This window comes from Camelina sativa, chromosome 8, assembly GCF_000633955.1.
Source record: "Camelina sativa cultivar DH55 chromosome 8, Cs, whole genome shotgun sequence".
Taxonomy (NCBI): domain Eukaryota; kingdom Viridiplantae; phylum Streptophyta; class Magnoliopsida; order Brassicales; family Brassicaceae; genus Camelina; species Camelina sativa.
In genome coordinates, this window is record NC_025692.1 from 20,568,154 (window position 1) to 20,581,884 (window position 13,731).

Sequence of the window (13,731 nt, forward strand, 5' to 3'; positions counted from 1 at the left end):
CTTGCCCAAGACCCTTTACTCTTGCCAATCTCTCATGACACTGACTCTCTCCAACAAGATTCTCATGGATGTTCCTTCTTCCGCATCCCTTCCATCTCTCACAACTCTCAAGCTTCACTCTGTGGTCTATAATGACGATGATTCTCTTGTTAAGTTATTATCGAGCTGTCCTGTTCTCGAGAAACTGTTCGTTAAACGACACAAGAAGGATGACAATGTGACCAAGTTTAATGTGGTATCGCCTAGCTTATTGTGCTTTATGTTGGGTTTTCCTCCTAGTGGGGAAACCAATTGGGTTTGGTTAACCAAACCTGGACTTGGGCCATTATATTAGTCCATGAGATTAATATTGTATTTTAGGTTATGAGACACTATATAAACATTCTTAAACTAATTATTGGTATAAGAAAAAAAATAGAGAGGAGAGAGTTGATTTTCGGATCTAGAGGAGAAGAGAAAAACAGAATCTTTAGGGTTTGGTGTTTTGCACGTTTGGACATTTAAACGAGCTCCGATCTGGCTGATTTTTGGAGGGTAGCTTCGTGACTCAGTGTTCTACATATTTGACGGTGGAGATCTTGTTTCAACGGTTTGTGAGAAATCTGAGTTTTAGTGTGGCTGGTCGTATATGGAATTTCTAGATTTTTCTACAGCATCTATCGTGAGTGTTTGTAAGATCCAACGGTAAGATCTTCTCGGTTTGAGCTGAAATTTTGCAGAGTTGTTCCTGACTTGTTTATCTAGGATTTGTACGGTGGAGATCTGAATAGGTTGCCGGAATCTTAGTGAATATAGGGTCGTTTGGAATTGCATAGTTTTAGCCTTTTGTGTTCTCTCTCTTGTGTTGTTTTCTTATTGAGATTGCTACTTGTAGCCTTAGTCTCTGGATAGGACGTGGTTGTACTCAAATACATTGGTGATAGTTAAATTTTGAGTGGACTACGGTCCCGTGGTTTTTACTCCTTGCATTGCGGAGGTTTTCCACGTATAATTCTGTGTCTCGTTTATTTGACGCTTTGAAGGTTTTGCTACCAAGATTATTATATTTTCCTCACAGGTTCACATAAGTTAGGGTGAAACTTTATTCTGCTGCGCAATTGTGCGTTATTTCCTCAACAAAGTGGTATCAGAACAATGTTTAATAACTTTGGTTATTGGTTGCTTTTGTGAACGATGGAAAATATGGGTAGAATGATAAGCTTGAATGGTTCTAATTATCATCTATGGAAAGGCAAGATGGAAGATTTGCTTTTCGTGAAGGAATTTCATGTTCCTGTCTTTGAGGAGAAGAAACCTGAAGATAAGACTGATGATCAGTGGAAATTGCAGCATCGCCAAGTGTGTGGTTTGATAAGGCAATGGGTAGATGATAATGTGTTGAATCATATTGAAAATGAGACTAATGCTCGTTTTTTATGGTTGAAGCTGGAGCAACTATTTGCTCGAAAGACCGGAAATAATAAGATGTACATGATCAAGAAGTTGATTGAGTTGAGGTATCAGGAGAGAACTCCGATGACTGATCACTTAAATGTGTTTCAGCGGCTGCTTAATAAACTTTCTGATATGGGAGTCAAGTTTGAGGATGAGATTCACGGTTTGTGGCTTCTTGGTACATTACCATATTCTTGGGAGGTGTTTAGGATGTCTCTTTGTAACTCCGTGTCGAATGGTGCTATTTCGATGGATGTAGTGAAGAATAGTGTCTTGAATGAGGAAACTAGAAGATAGTCTAATGCTAGTTCCTCGCGTTCAGATGTGTTGGTTACTGAGTCAAGGGGGAGGAGTACATTTAGAGAGCCCAAGAATGATAAGAACAGGAGCAGGAGCAGGAGCAAATCTAATAAATTTGCTAATATGGAGTGTCACTACTGTCACAAGAAAGGACACTTGAAGAAAGATTGCTGGAAGTTGAAAAGAGATAACAAGCAGCAAGGGAAGCAAGAAGAAGTAGATCGAGTGATCTATTGCGTACGTATCCTCCCTCCTCCAAGTTTGATGTCTTAAAAGGTTGAATGTTTGTGTTTGATATATATATAGCGGTTTTTGCTTTGCAGGGACATACCACCAAGGATCTTCCACTTACTTGGATCCAACCGAGTTCTGTTCCTAGATGCGTGTCGTCACAACTCAAGGATTTTGAGTGGAATGGATATGTAGGGAGAGAAGAAGAGGAACAGGTCTTGACATACGTCTTAGCAAACTCCAACTGTTTAAAGCTTGCAACAATCACTCTGAGTTTACTCACCTGCGAGTTTGAATCCGACTTCGAGCTTGCAAAGAAGATGACGATGGATCGGTTGAAAGACATTCCTAGGGTTTTAACAGAATCCCAGCTTATCACTACAAGAAATTGAAATATTTATAGCAGATTAATATAGCGTTTAAGACCTTTATGCTATAATTGATATATCTCATAGTTTTAGATGGCGTTAGCCAAAATGCAAACGCTATGTATGGTTGGTCAGGTTTTAATGTTGGAAACGTGGTAAGTTTCGAAACGCTATGTATTGTTGACCCAAAAAATAAAATAATGTATTTACCATCGGACCCTAACTTACTGAAAAACAAGAAGTGGCTCTCAAAATTTCATTCTCCCTCTAACCCTCGTTTACTCTCCCTCTCACTCAATTATTTCATCTTCTCAATCTTTTTCTCAAAAACATTGAAGTAAACCACATATACTCATCGAAATCACTTGCTTTTTGGTCACCAATTCGAAACCATGCTTCTCCTCTGACGAAATCCTCAAGGTACAGATTACAGAAGAAGATCTGTCTTATATCGAAACAACACCGGCAACGCCAGCACCTCTCATGTTCATCTGATTCTTCCTCTTCTTACTCTGATTCCTCCGGATCTGTAGATTTCTTTCTCGGCAATTGATGATGGAAGGAAGAAGAATCATAGCAAACTCTAGACCTTGTGGCGGTAGAAGTGTTGTCGCAAAGAAGAGGTCTTGTCCAATGGATTCGTCAACAGCGGTAAAAAGCTCAACGCCGAGAAATCTCGCCTCATATGGATCGAGCTTTCTCAATCAGCACCACTCAAGAGAGATTCTGAGACATGCGTCTCGTGGTATGTTGTATCATCTTCTTCTGATTTCTGATTTCGATTTTGGTTAATTTTGCTCCTCAAACTTCGCCAAGTTCTTAATCTTTTTTTTGTTGGGTTCTGGATTCAACAACAATAAAATAATCACATACAAGTATGTATCAAAGCTATGGAGGAATACTCAATTTAATTTCATAAGATTTCTGCAGATGCGTGGTGCAGACAACAACCTTCCTGTTGTTTTGTCAAGCAACCTTGCGTAAGCTCGCTAACTCATTTCACTTTCCAACGATTTGCTTCAATAGCTCATAAGGTTTCAACTTTGGGTCCGATAAGATTTGGTTTCTATTTAATTCTTGAGATACGGTTGTTGGAGAAAAGTAGATAGATTGTGATATGATAATGGAAAACGTCAGGACGTTCGTTGTTTGATGCGTATCTGCTCAACCACGAGGAATTTGTGCATGAAACCAGTTGGAGAATGTGCTCAGCCCAATTACAAAACTCCTCGAAGAAGAATCAGATCAAACAGAGTTCAGATGAAAGAGTTACGCAATTTACAAAATAGGTGATCTCCAGCTTACGCGAATTCAGACATACGCCCATTCAAAGGAGGATCCTGACCATACTAGATTGAATTAAGCTACAAACCAAATTGTTTTAGAATTTTGGTCCATCAGAGAAGCCCAACAAAGTGGAGTCAGCCCAAAATCAAGAAGAAAATAGAGATTTTCGTCTATTCTCAAAACAACACTTAACAATGTGGTTTTCTCTCTCTTGCACGCACTTTAGAGTTTGAATTTCAATTCCCAAGTTAATGCATTCCCAAGTTGCTGACTGTTATAGGAAATTGTTGTATCTCCTCTATATAATGAGGCTTAATTCATGAATGAAAAATAAGTTTTGTTGTTGAGTAAAAAATCAGAAAAGTTTCTCTCTTTTAAGATGTGATATCTTGTAATTTTTGGAACTCCATGTTCATGGTGCGTCATATCTATGTTCATGGTTGGTTCAAACTTATCATAGATCCTTTCACAGATCTTTGTGGCGTCTCTCGATCCATCTCTCTATCCATTCCTTGTTGGTGTGTCATATTCAGCAAGTTGTCGATCTCTTTTGGTGTGTAATATCCAAAGAATCGATCCACCGGTATATCAGGAGTCTTCCGCAGCTCTTGTGCGACCATTCGCTCCACATCCTTTGATCCTTTAGACTTCACAGTCTCTTGGATGCAAAGTTTATCCCTTTCACCACCTTAGAGTGTCGACTCCTTGGGAGAATCATATCAAGTGGTATCAGAGCAACACTCTAAGTTTGGTCTATTATTCTATCATCTTCTCATCTCTCCATCTTCTTTCATTCATTTTCTCATCTCTTCATCCTCTATTTCTGTTTTATTTTTATTTCTTTATTTTGTCAAAAAAAAAGAAGAAGGAAATGGAACGAAAAAAAAAGAATAGTATCCGGATTTGAGGGCAAATCCTTTTTTCAAGAGGGAGAGTATGATATGATAATGGGAAGCGTCATGACATGTGTTCATTGTTTGATGCGTATCTGCTCAACCACGAGGAATTTGTGCATGAAACCAGTTGTAGAATGTTCTCAGCTCAATTACAAAACTCCTCGAAGAAGAATCAGATCAAACAGAGTTCAGATGAAAGAGTTACGCAATTTACAAAATAGGTGATCTCCAGCTTACGCGAATTCAGACATACGCCCATTCAAAGGAGGATCCTGACCATACTAGATTGAATTAAGCTACAAACCAAATTGTTTTAGAATTTTGGTCCATCAGAGAAGCCCAACAAAGTGGAGTCAGCCCAAAATCAAGAAGAAAATAGAGATTTTCGTCTATTCTCAAAACAACACTTAACAATGTGGTTTTCTCTCTCTTGCACGCACTTTAGAGTTTGAATTTCAATTCCCAAGTTAATGCATTCCCAAGTTGCTGACTGTTATAGGAAATTGTTGTATCTCCTCTATATAATGAGGCTTAATTCATGAATGAAAAATAAGTTTTGTTGTTGAGTAAAAAATCAGAAAAGTTTCTCTCTTTTAAGATGTGATATCTTGTAATTTTTGGAACTCCATGTTCATGGTGCGTCATATCTATGTTCATGGTTGGTTCAAACTTATCATAGATCCTTTCACAGATCTTTGTGGCGTCTCTCGATCCATCTCTCTATCCATTCCTTGTTGGTGTGTCATATTCAGCAAGTTGTCGATCTCTTTTGGTGTGTAATATCCAAAGAATCGATCCACCGGTATATCAGGAGTCTTCCGCAGCTCTTGTGCGACCATTCGCTCCACATCCTTTGATCCTTTAGACTTCACAGTCTCTTGGATGCAAAGTTTATCCCTTTCACCACCTTAGAGTGTCGACTCCTTGGGAGAATCATATCAAATGGTATCAGAGCAACACTCTAAGTTTGGTCTATTATTCTATCATCTTCTCATCTCTCCATCTTCTTTCATTCATTTTCTCATCTCTTCATCCTCTATTTCTGTTTTATTTTTATTTCTTTATTTTGTCAAAAAAAAAGAAGAAGGAAATGGAACGAAAAAAAAAGAATAGTATCCGGATTTGAGGGCAAATCCTTTTTTCAAGAGGGAGAGTATGATATGATAATGGGAAGCGTCATGACATGTGTTCATTGTTTGATGCGTATCTGCTCAACCACGAGGAATTTGTGCATGAAACCAGTTGTAGAATGTTCTCAGCTCAATTACAAAACTCCTCGAAGAAGAATCAGATCAAACAGAGTTCAGATGAAAGAGTTACGCAATTTACAAAATAGGTGATCTCCAGCTTACGCGAATTCAGACATACGCCCATTCAAAGGAGGATCCTGACCATACTAGATTGAATTAAGCTACAAACCAAATTGTTTTAGAATTTTGGTCCATCAGAGAAGCCCAACAAAGTGGAGTCAGCCCAAAATCAAGAAGAAAATAGAGATTTTCGTCTATTCTCAAAACAACACTTAACAATGTGGTTTTCTCTCTCTTGCACGCACTTTAGAGTTTGAATTTCAATTCCCAAGTTGCTGCATTCCCAAGTTGCTGACTGTTATAGGAAATTGTTGTATCTCTTCTATATAATGAGGCTTAATTCATGAATAAAAAATAAGTTTTGTTGTTAAGTAAAAATCAGAGAAGTTTCTCTCTTTCAAGATGTGATATCTTGTATTTTTTGGAACTCCATGTTCATGGTGCATCATATCTATGTTCATGGTTGGTTCAGACTTATCATAGATCCTTTCACAGATCTTTGTGGCGTCTCTCGATCCATCTCTCTATCCATTCCTTGTTGGTGTGTAATATCCAAAGAATCGATCCACCGGTATATTAGGAGTCTTCCGCAGCTCTTGTGCAACCATTCGCTCCACATCCTTTGATCATTTAGACTTCACAGTCTCTTGGATGCAAAGTTTATCCGTTTCACCACCTTAGAGTGTCGACTCCTTAGGAGGATCATATCAAATTGAGGTTTTATATTCAAATGCTAGACAATGTTTGATTGAAACCATTGATAAGAACATGTACTCCTCTGCAGGAAGATGTCATGATTAGAATATATGCTAACTGATGCTACTGAACCAAACCTGTTTGCATTATGTGAGAAAAAGAGGGATGGTCACACCACTAAGCTTCACAGCTTTGGAGTGTCTTTGCAGCTTCAGTTGTAAGTTTCTTCTTCTTTTTCTTAAATATGAAAGTTATTATCTTTAGTTTATGTTATGTATGTTTTATTTTCTGCTCTTTCTTATTTTCTATGTTTGAACCAAAGCCGGACTATTTACAATATCTCGAAGGTTCTTTGTGCTGCATCAAAATAGCAGACCATTAAACAAGGTAAGGTTTTAGTTTTCTCCAAAAAAGTTTGATGGTTAGTTCCCAATTGATGTTACAAAGTTGTTTGCCATCTCGGCCATTAAATCCAATTAATTGGGACAAAAGAATATATATGTTTTTTGTGTTATTTATTTTTTATGAAGTCAAAGTTTGATGGTTTTGATCCCAATTGATGTCTCTGCGTTGTTAGTATAGGCATACATATATCTGAATAAATTGATGTCTCTGCGTTGTTAGTATAGCTCTTTTTATTAGTGGTACATGTATCATTCTTCTTTTGCTAGCCGTAGAATCTGTCATTAACCTATTTGGGTTGTTAATGTATGTCAGTGCTTTGTTGTATAGAGTGTCGGTGAGACGTGATGGACTCAAGAGGCGCCTAAGGTGCTTTGTTGTATAGAGTGTCGGTGAGACGTGATGGACTCAAGAGGCGCCTAAGGGCATTTCTCTGGCCTATAAATAAGATACAGTTCATTCAACCACAGTCACGCCCTGAACCAGTTTCCAAAAACTCATCACCTAAGATATAATTCTAAACCTTTTTTGATTTGTGGTGTTGGATTGTTGCATTTTGAGAATAAATTGTTGTAGTGATTAAATCTAAGATGATTTTACTATTGATTGTAGAGTACTAGTGTTAGTGTAAGTAACAACACCAACACCATCAAAGGTGGAAAGAAGAAATGCATCCTCTTAGATTGCTCTCGAACAGGAGAAAAAAGCGCTAATGCTACCAAGGTTTGGGTATAAGTTTCTTGGAGATGCACTAGTCTGGAGGCCAAATTCAGAAGTCGAAATCATTGCTGTTTTATTAGGTACTACAGTGGCTTGGCCAAATGACAAAATAGTTTTTATCTGAAACATTGTCTTTGTGTGTGTTACATAACTTGTTATCAGATGTGGCTTTCCTTAATAACTTGTTATCTCATACGTTGTCAGATGTGGCTTTGAGAATATAAGCATATCTTTTTTCATCAAAAAATGTTTGGTTCGTTCACAGATTTATTACTGAAAGCAGGTTTCTGTATTTAGCAATTAGAAGAAAACCAAAAATAACAGCACTACAAAAATGAATGCTATAGTAAAAACTGCTGTGTAAAAAATAAACAATAACAAAAAATTAATGTTATTATAAACTCTAGAACTGCACCAAAATGATCGCTATAGTAAATAACTCTATTGTAGCACAACAAAAAACCACTATGTAAAATGTCCGATCTACGATGACGGAGGTAGATATAGCGCTTATTAAAACGCTATAAAAACAATATATAGCGTTTATTGGACGCTATAAATACTCCAAATTCTTGTAGTGTATAATCAAGGGAAATAGGCAGAAGTAACCAACAAAAAAACTTTAATTAATTCACTAACCATCACCCTATGATATTCTTTATATTTTTTATAATAATGACAGTTTTGCCCATATAACACTATGAACAGCTAAACACACACTTTCTCACGTGCAACCTCCCTTTTTTTTTTTTCTTTTACTTTTGGGTGAATTTGCCAGATGACCAAAACAACAAAAACAAACTAAGAATATAGCACACTAATGAAAAAAATTAAGTAAATAACTATTAGCTAATGTAAAAAGACAAAAAAAAGGGTAATGTGAATGGTACACGCAGCAAACAAAGGTGTTGGAATACAAGGTCAATTTTTTATTTATTTATTCTTTTATTTATTTGGATAAAATAGTTCTTAACCCATTACATTTTAATGTGATATAGATTTTCAACAAAATTAATTAAAACTTTGAAATTTATCTTAAAAAAATAGGATTTTTTTTTCTGCATTCAACATAACTTGAATTTTTAAAATCGGAAGTTGAAAACTTTAAGTGATGAATAGTGTTTATAATGAAATAGTATAGCAAAAAAATAGTATGGAACATAAATAACTCAAATCCAATTAAAAGCAAAAAAAACGATATACCTTAAAGATATAACATAAACAACCTAAGCAACTATGTAAATGCTAACTATAAGAGATAAAACATAAACAATCAAAATAAACGCACAACACAGAAAAAACGTTATACCGTAAGTGATACAATATAGAAAACCAAGCAACCATGTTAAACAACAGTGATGGCGAAAATGATACCCTAAGGGATATAACATAGAGAACCCAAACTATCGAATTAAGTGCATACTAAAATTAGGTTACAAGGAAATTAAATTAATAGAATATATATTTTTTAAGAAAATGTAATAGAATATTATTGTATTCTATATAGGATAGTAGAATAAATAATTACATTATTTTAGTTACATATTGAGTTAAAGTTGTTCATATAAAAAAAATCAAATAAAAATATAAAAAAGGTTTATTTTTAAGTAAGATTGTGAAATCCAAATAATTTGTGTAAAAAGATTTATGAGAATTGTCCTAGATTTTACTGTAAAGTATAAATGAATAAATAAGAAATAAACAAGAAAATAAGAAAAGTAAAAGAGAAATTGGCAGAAGTAACCAACAAAAAAATTTTAATTAATTCACTAACCATTCTAACCATCACCCAATGATATTTTTTATATTTTCTATAATAATGACAGTTTTGCTCATATGACACTATGAACAGCTAAACACACACTTTCTCATATGCAAGCCTTTGTCCTCCTTTTTTTTTTTTCTTCCTTTACTTTTCTTATTCTTGTTTATTTCTTATTTATTCATTTATACACAGTCAACGAGTCAAATGTATAGAATGATTCATCCTCGTCAAAAGAAAACAACACAATAGTAACGCATAAAGCTTAATGACTTGTTTTCAAAAATACACATATCCTTGGCTCAATTGTGTTATGACTTATGAAGTTATGATAGATCATTCTTATGAGTTTACAAGTTTTCCTTTAAAGAATTGCATCTATGAAGGGCTATCTAATTAATTTAATATATGCATTATCAGCAAGGCCTCATCATAGATGCGTTACCACTACTGGTCCATATATCCAGTAAGAGCTACATTACAAAGGAGTCTTTTGAAAGAGGTTAAACACAATCTGTAGAAGACAGTTGTGATATATCGTAAACAGTGAATACGAGAGTAGAAGGCAACAGCCGTCTTTATTCACTCCTAAGGCTCAACCAAAAAAATCTGCTATATATTCAAGTAGAAAAAGATTGGATGGATTAATGCAGAGGAATCGGACCCGGAGAAAAGTCCCATCAAACAGGGTTTGTTGTCGGAAAGTATGTCAAGGCTTCCGAATCAACCTTCTCCTCTTTCAGGATGTCAACTACTTTCCTGCTAAACCCACACCTAGGCTCCTCAGGAGTACCTTTCATGAATAACATGACAGGGTGAGAATTGGTGAGTTCTTTTCAAGCGTACACATATCCTTGGGTCGATTGTGATATGATAGATTTCGTCCTCGGACTCCTCGTCCAAAGACACTGCCAAAACAAATTCACAAGCTAGCGTAAGCTAGCCAAAGTTTTATAATTCAACTTGATATTTCATCACGACTTCAAATACAACTACAACAGGAATATAAATGTGTTTATTACAATCTTTTTAAAAACCTTTTACAATATTCGAAAAACTTTGTAAAACCTATTGAAAACCTTGTAAAAACTTTTAAAAATTCTTATAGAAACTTTGTAAAGTATTCAAAAACCTTTTAAAATCTGTTAAAACCTAAAACCTTTTAAATCTTATAAAAGCCTTGTTAAAGCTTTTTAAAACCATATAAAACTTATACTTGTAAAATCTTTGTTAAACCTTTTAAATCTTATAAGATCCTTGTAAAAGCTTTTTAAATTCTTTTGAAGTCTTATAAAAACCTTGTAAAACCTTTTAATTTTTTTTAAAAAAAGAGTATTTATAGTAAATAACTATGAAATGGAAAAGAATTAAGAAGCTAACCTTTGAAAATAGTAACTTGTCTGAAATGTGAGGTAAGTTACATTTACAATCTTTACACATTTTTATTTCAACTTATCTCTCTTCATTTATCCTTCTTCCTCTTCATTCCCCCTTCATTTATCAAAAATAAATATAAGATGCTATTTAATGTGGCTTCCCAGCTTACCAGACGAAAGTTGAAGCAACTGCCTCATCTTATGACACGTGAAACGATGATCATCGGACGGCTTATTAATACGCTACAATTATTTTTGTCCTACACTAAATTACGTAATCGGATGGCGTTTTTACTAAAGCTATACCTATAACACAACTTCTAATGTGTGTGAGAGAGAATCAGAGAACAAATTTAAAAAGAAGATTTTTGATGATTCGTGTTCAAGATGGCTATATTGTATTTACCATTTATGTGTGTTTTATATCAAATCTAACACTGGTCTTCATTAAGATGGCTAGGATCTTTATAATGCCATTTCATAACAGTGGAGAACTGGAGATGATGGGTGTTACAAACGTTAATTAGTACAAAATAAGCAAATCGTTAAACAATAGACCAGGTCCATAAACAAAACAAAAAATAAGAGACCATGTTCACATTAATGCATGGGATGTACTAAACAAAGTCAGTCAAGAATCGTGATATATATATATAGGTTGATTGAGGAATGTTGGCATGAGGGAAAAATTCTTTGAGATTGGTAGATTTATTTTTAGGGTATTTCTATCAATTGTTTTGGGTTTTTATCTGTTAAAGGTTTTAGAGAAAATTTTTACTTACACACACAAAGTAAAATATTATGGTATTAATGAAAACTAAAAAAAACTCTATGTTTATGATATAAATATTAGATGTAGTTTCCTAGTAAATATTAATTAATTTTAAAGTATCAAATAAATTTTAAAAATTTACTATTTTGTGGTTGAAGATTGTTAATAATGTTTATTAATATAGAGTTTAATTCACTTTAGCTAAGCTTAGATTCAATTTTAAAATTATAATATTTATGTTATGAATAATAATAGTATACAATTATCCAAAGTAAATACTCTTCAGAATTATCTCGAAAGGGCAATATTGTCAATTATGATCTTGATATTGGAGAGAAAAAAATATATTTTTTTATAAGATGTCTCTTTCTCTCTCATACACCGTAGTCACACTAGTCACGGTCACTCGTCGTAGGCCGCCATGAACGTCCAAAGCAAGATTTTAGAGAAAATGAATTTGTTTTTATCATTCTATGTAACAAATAACCTTAAATTTGAATTTAATTTTTATTGCATTTGAATTCAATACTACACTTTTTAAAAAAGTTGAATCCAAAAATTTGATAAAACTCTGAAATAAAATTTACAAACCTCTCACTAAATCATCATATTATTGTATTTGACCTTCAATATAGCCAAATCTAATCCAAAAACCATAAAATTTGAAGATATTCAATCCATGTTTACAAAAAGTTTATATTTACTGATTTATAAATTATAAGAATTTATGGTTGTTTAATATTGAAATCATGTATAATATTTATCTTTTCAAGCATTTTTGTATAGCATTAAATAATATGGTTCACATGAAATTTATACATAATCTAAATACATTATTTAAGACTGAAAATGACCATATCAATAAGAGAGATAACTATATTAATATTTAATATAATACTACTTACTTGTCAATTAGGTTTTAGTTGGAGTTCATGTAATATATTACTACTTACTTGGTGTTATATTTTCTACCTTCTTAATCATATGACTATTAATTACTTACTTTATTGTTTGTAAGGATTTTAATTACTTCATAATTTTTAATATAAACATCTAACCACTTATATTTACTACTTGTTCTTATAATATTTAAAGAATTGTTTTTTAACAATTCATGATTATGATTATGTAGTTAAACCAACAAAAAACATGATTATGTATTGAATATCTATTTTTAATATTTATGTTTTTACAAGATTGATTAGAAATAAGATTACAAAAGGGCTGGAGGAGTTTGAAACAATACCATAACTTGCATGTATCCCTCAATCTTATATTGCACATAAACTAACTGTGTTTAAGTCGGTGTTGCAAATCATTGAAAACTTGCACTTATAAGAATCACTTTTTTTACTAAAGCTGTAATAACACAACTTGGTAATGTGTGTGAGAGAGAGATTCAGAGAACAAATTCAAATAGAAGTTTTTTGATGATTTGTTTTCAAGATAGCTTTTGTATTTACAATTTATGTGTTTTTATATTTGCTATATTGTGTTGACTCTAACATTGGTCTTCATAAAGATAGCTAGGGTCTTTATAATGCCATTTCCTAATAGTGTAGATGATGAATGTTACAAAGTTAGTACAAAATAAGCAAGTACTTTTAACAATAGACCAGATCCATAACAAAAAAAATTAAGAGACCATGTTCACATCAATGGGATGTACTAAACTGTAATGTAATAAACCAAGTAGGTCAAGAATCGTGATTATATATATGTAGGTTGATTGAGGAATGTTGGCAATGGCATGAGACGAAAGTTCTCTGAAATTATTATATTTAATTTTTTAATAATTCTATCAATCTTTTGGGTTTTTTTATCTATCAAGTTTTTAGAGAAAATTTTTACTTATCCACACACACAGTAAAATATTATAGTATTAATGAAAACTCAAAAAACTCTATGTTTAGGATATAAATAATAGATGTTGTTTCTTACTGAAGCCAGAGTAATTATTAGTTAATTACTTAATTTTAAAATATCAAATAAATTAAAAAAATTATAAAAAAATTACAATTTTGTGGTTGAAAATTGTGAATGATGTTTAATCTAGAGTTTAATTCACTTTAGCTAAGTTTGGATTCGATTTTAAAATTATAATATTTATGTTATGAATAATAATATCCAATTATCCAAAGTAAACTACTACTTTATTATAAGAGGATTTTGTAGTT

The 13,731-nt window shown here is 33.3% G+C and overlaps 2 protein-coding genes across 4 annotated transcripts; both read left to right on the forward strand.

Moving 5' to 3' along the window:
- LOC104707662 (putative FBD-associated F-box protein At1g05080) lies at nucleotides 1,182-2,482 on the forward strand. Its single transcript, XM_010424058.2, has 2 exons — nucleotides 1,182-1,971; nucleotides 2,058-2,482. Exons 1-2 carry the CDS (start codon nucleotides 1,858-1,860, stop codon nucleotides 2,355-2,357), a joined length of 414 nt encoding a protein of 137 aa, XP_010422360.1. The 5' UTR covers nucleotides 1,182-1,857; the 3' UTR covers nucleotides 2,358-2,482.
- Nucleotides 2,561-3,969, forward strand: LOC104707663. Of its 3 annotated transcripts, none has more exons than XR_002033015.1 (3): nucleotides 2,561-3,078; nucleotides 3,264-3,313; nucleotides 3,471-3,969. XR_002033015.1 is itself a non-coding variant. In XM_010424059.2 (3 exons), exons 1-3 carry the CDS (start codon nucleotides 2,886-2,888, stop codon nucleotides 3,624-3,626), a joined length of 453 nt encoding a protein of 150 aa, XP_010422361.1. In that variant the 5' UTR covers nucleotides 2,561-2,885; the 3' UTR covers nucleotides 3,627-3,969. The 3 variants fall into 3 exon arrangements, 1 of the variants encoding a protein (XP_010422361.1); XM_010424059.2 differs by having other exon boundaries at nucleotides 3,264-3,367; XR_002033014.1 differs by having other exon boundaries at nucleotides 2,561-3,313.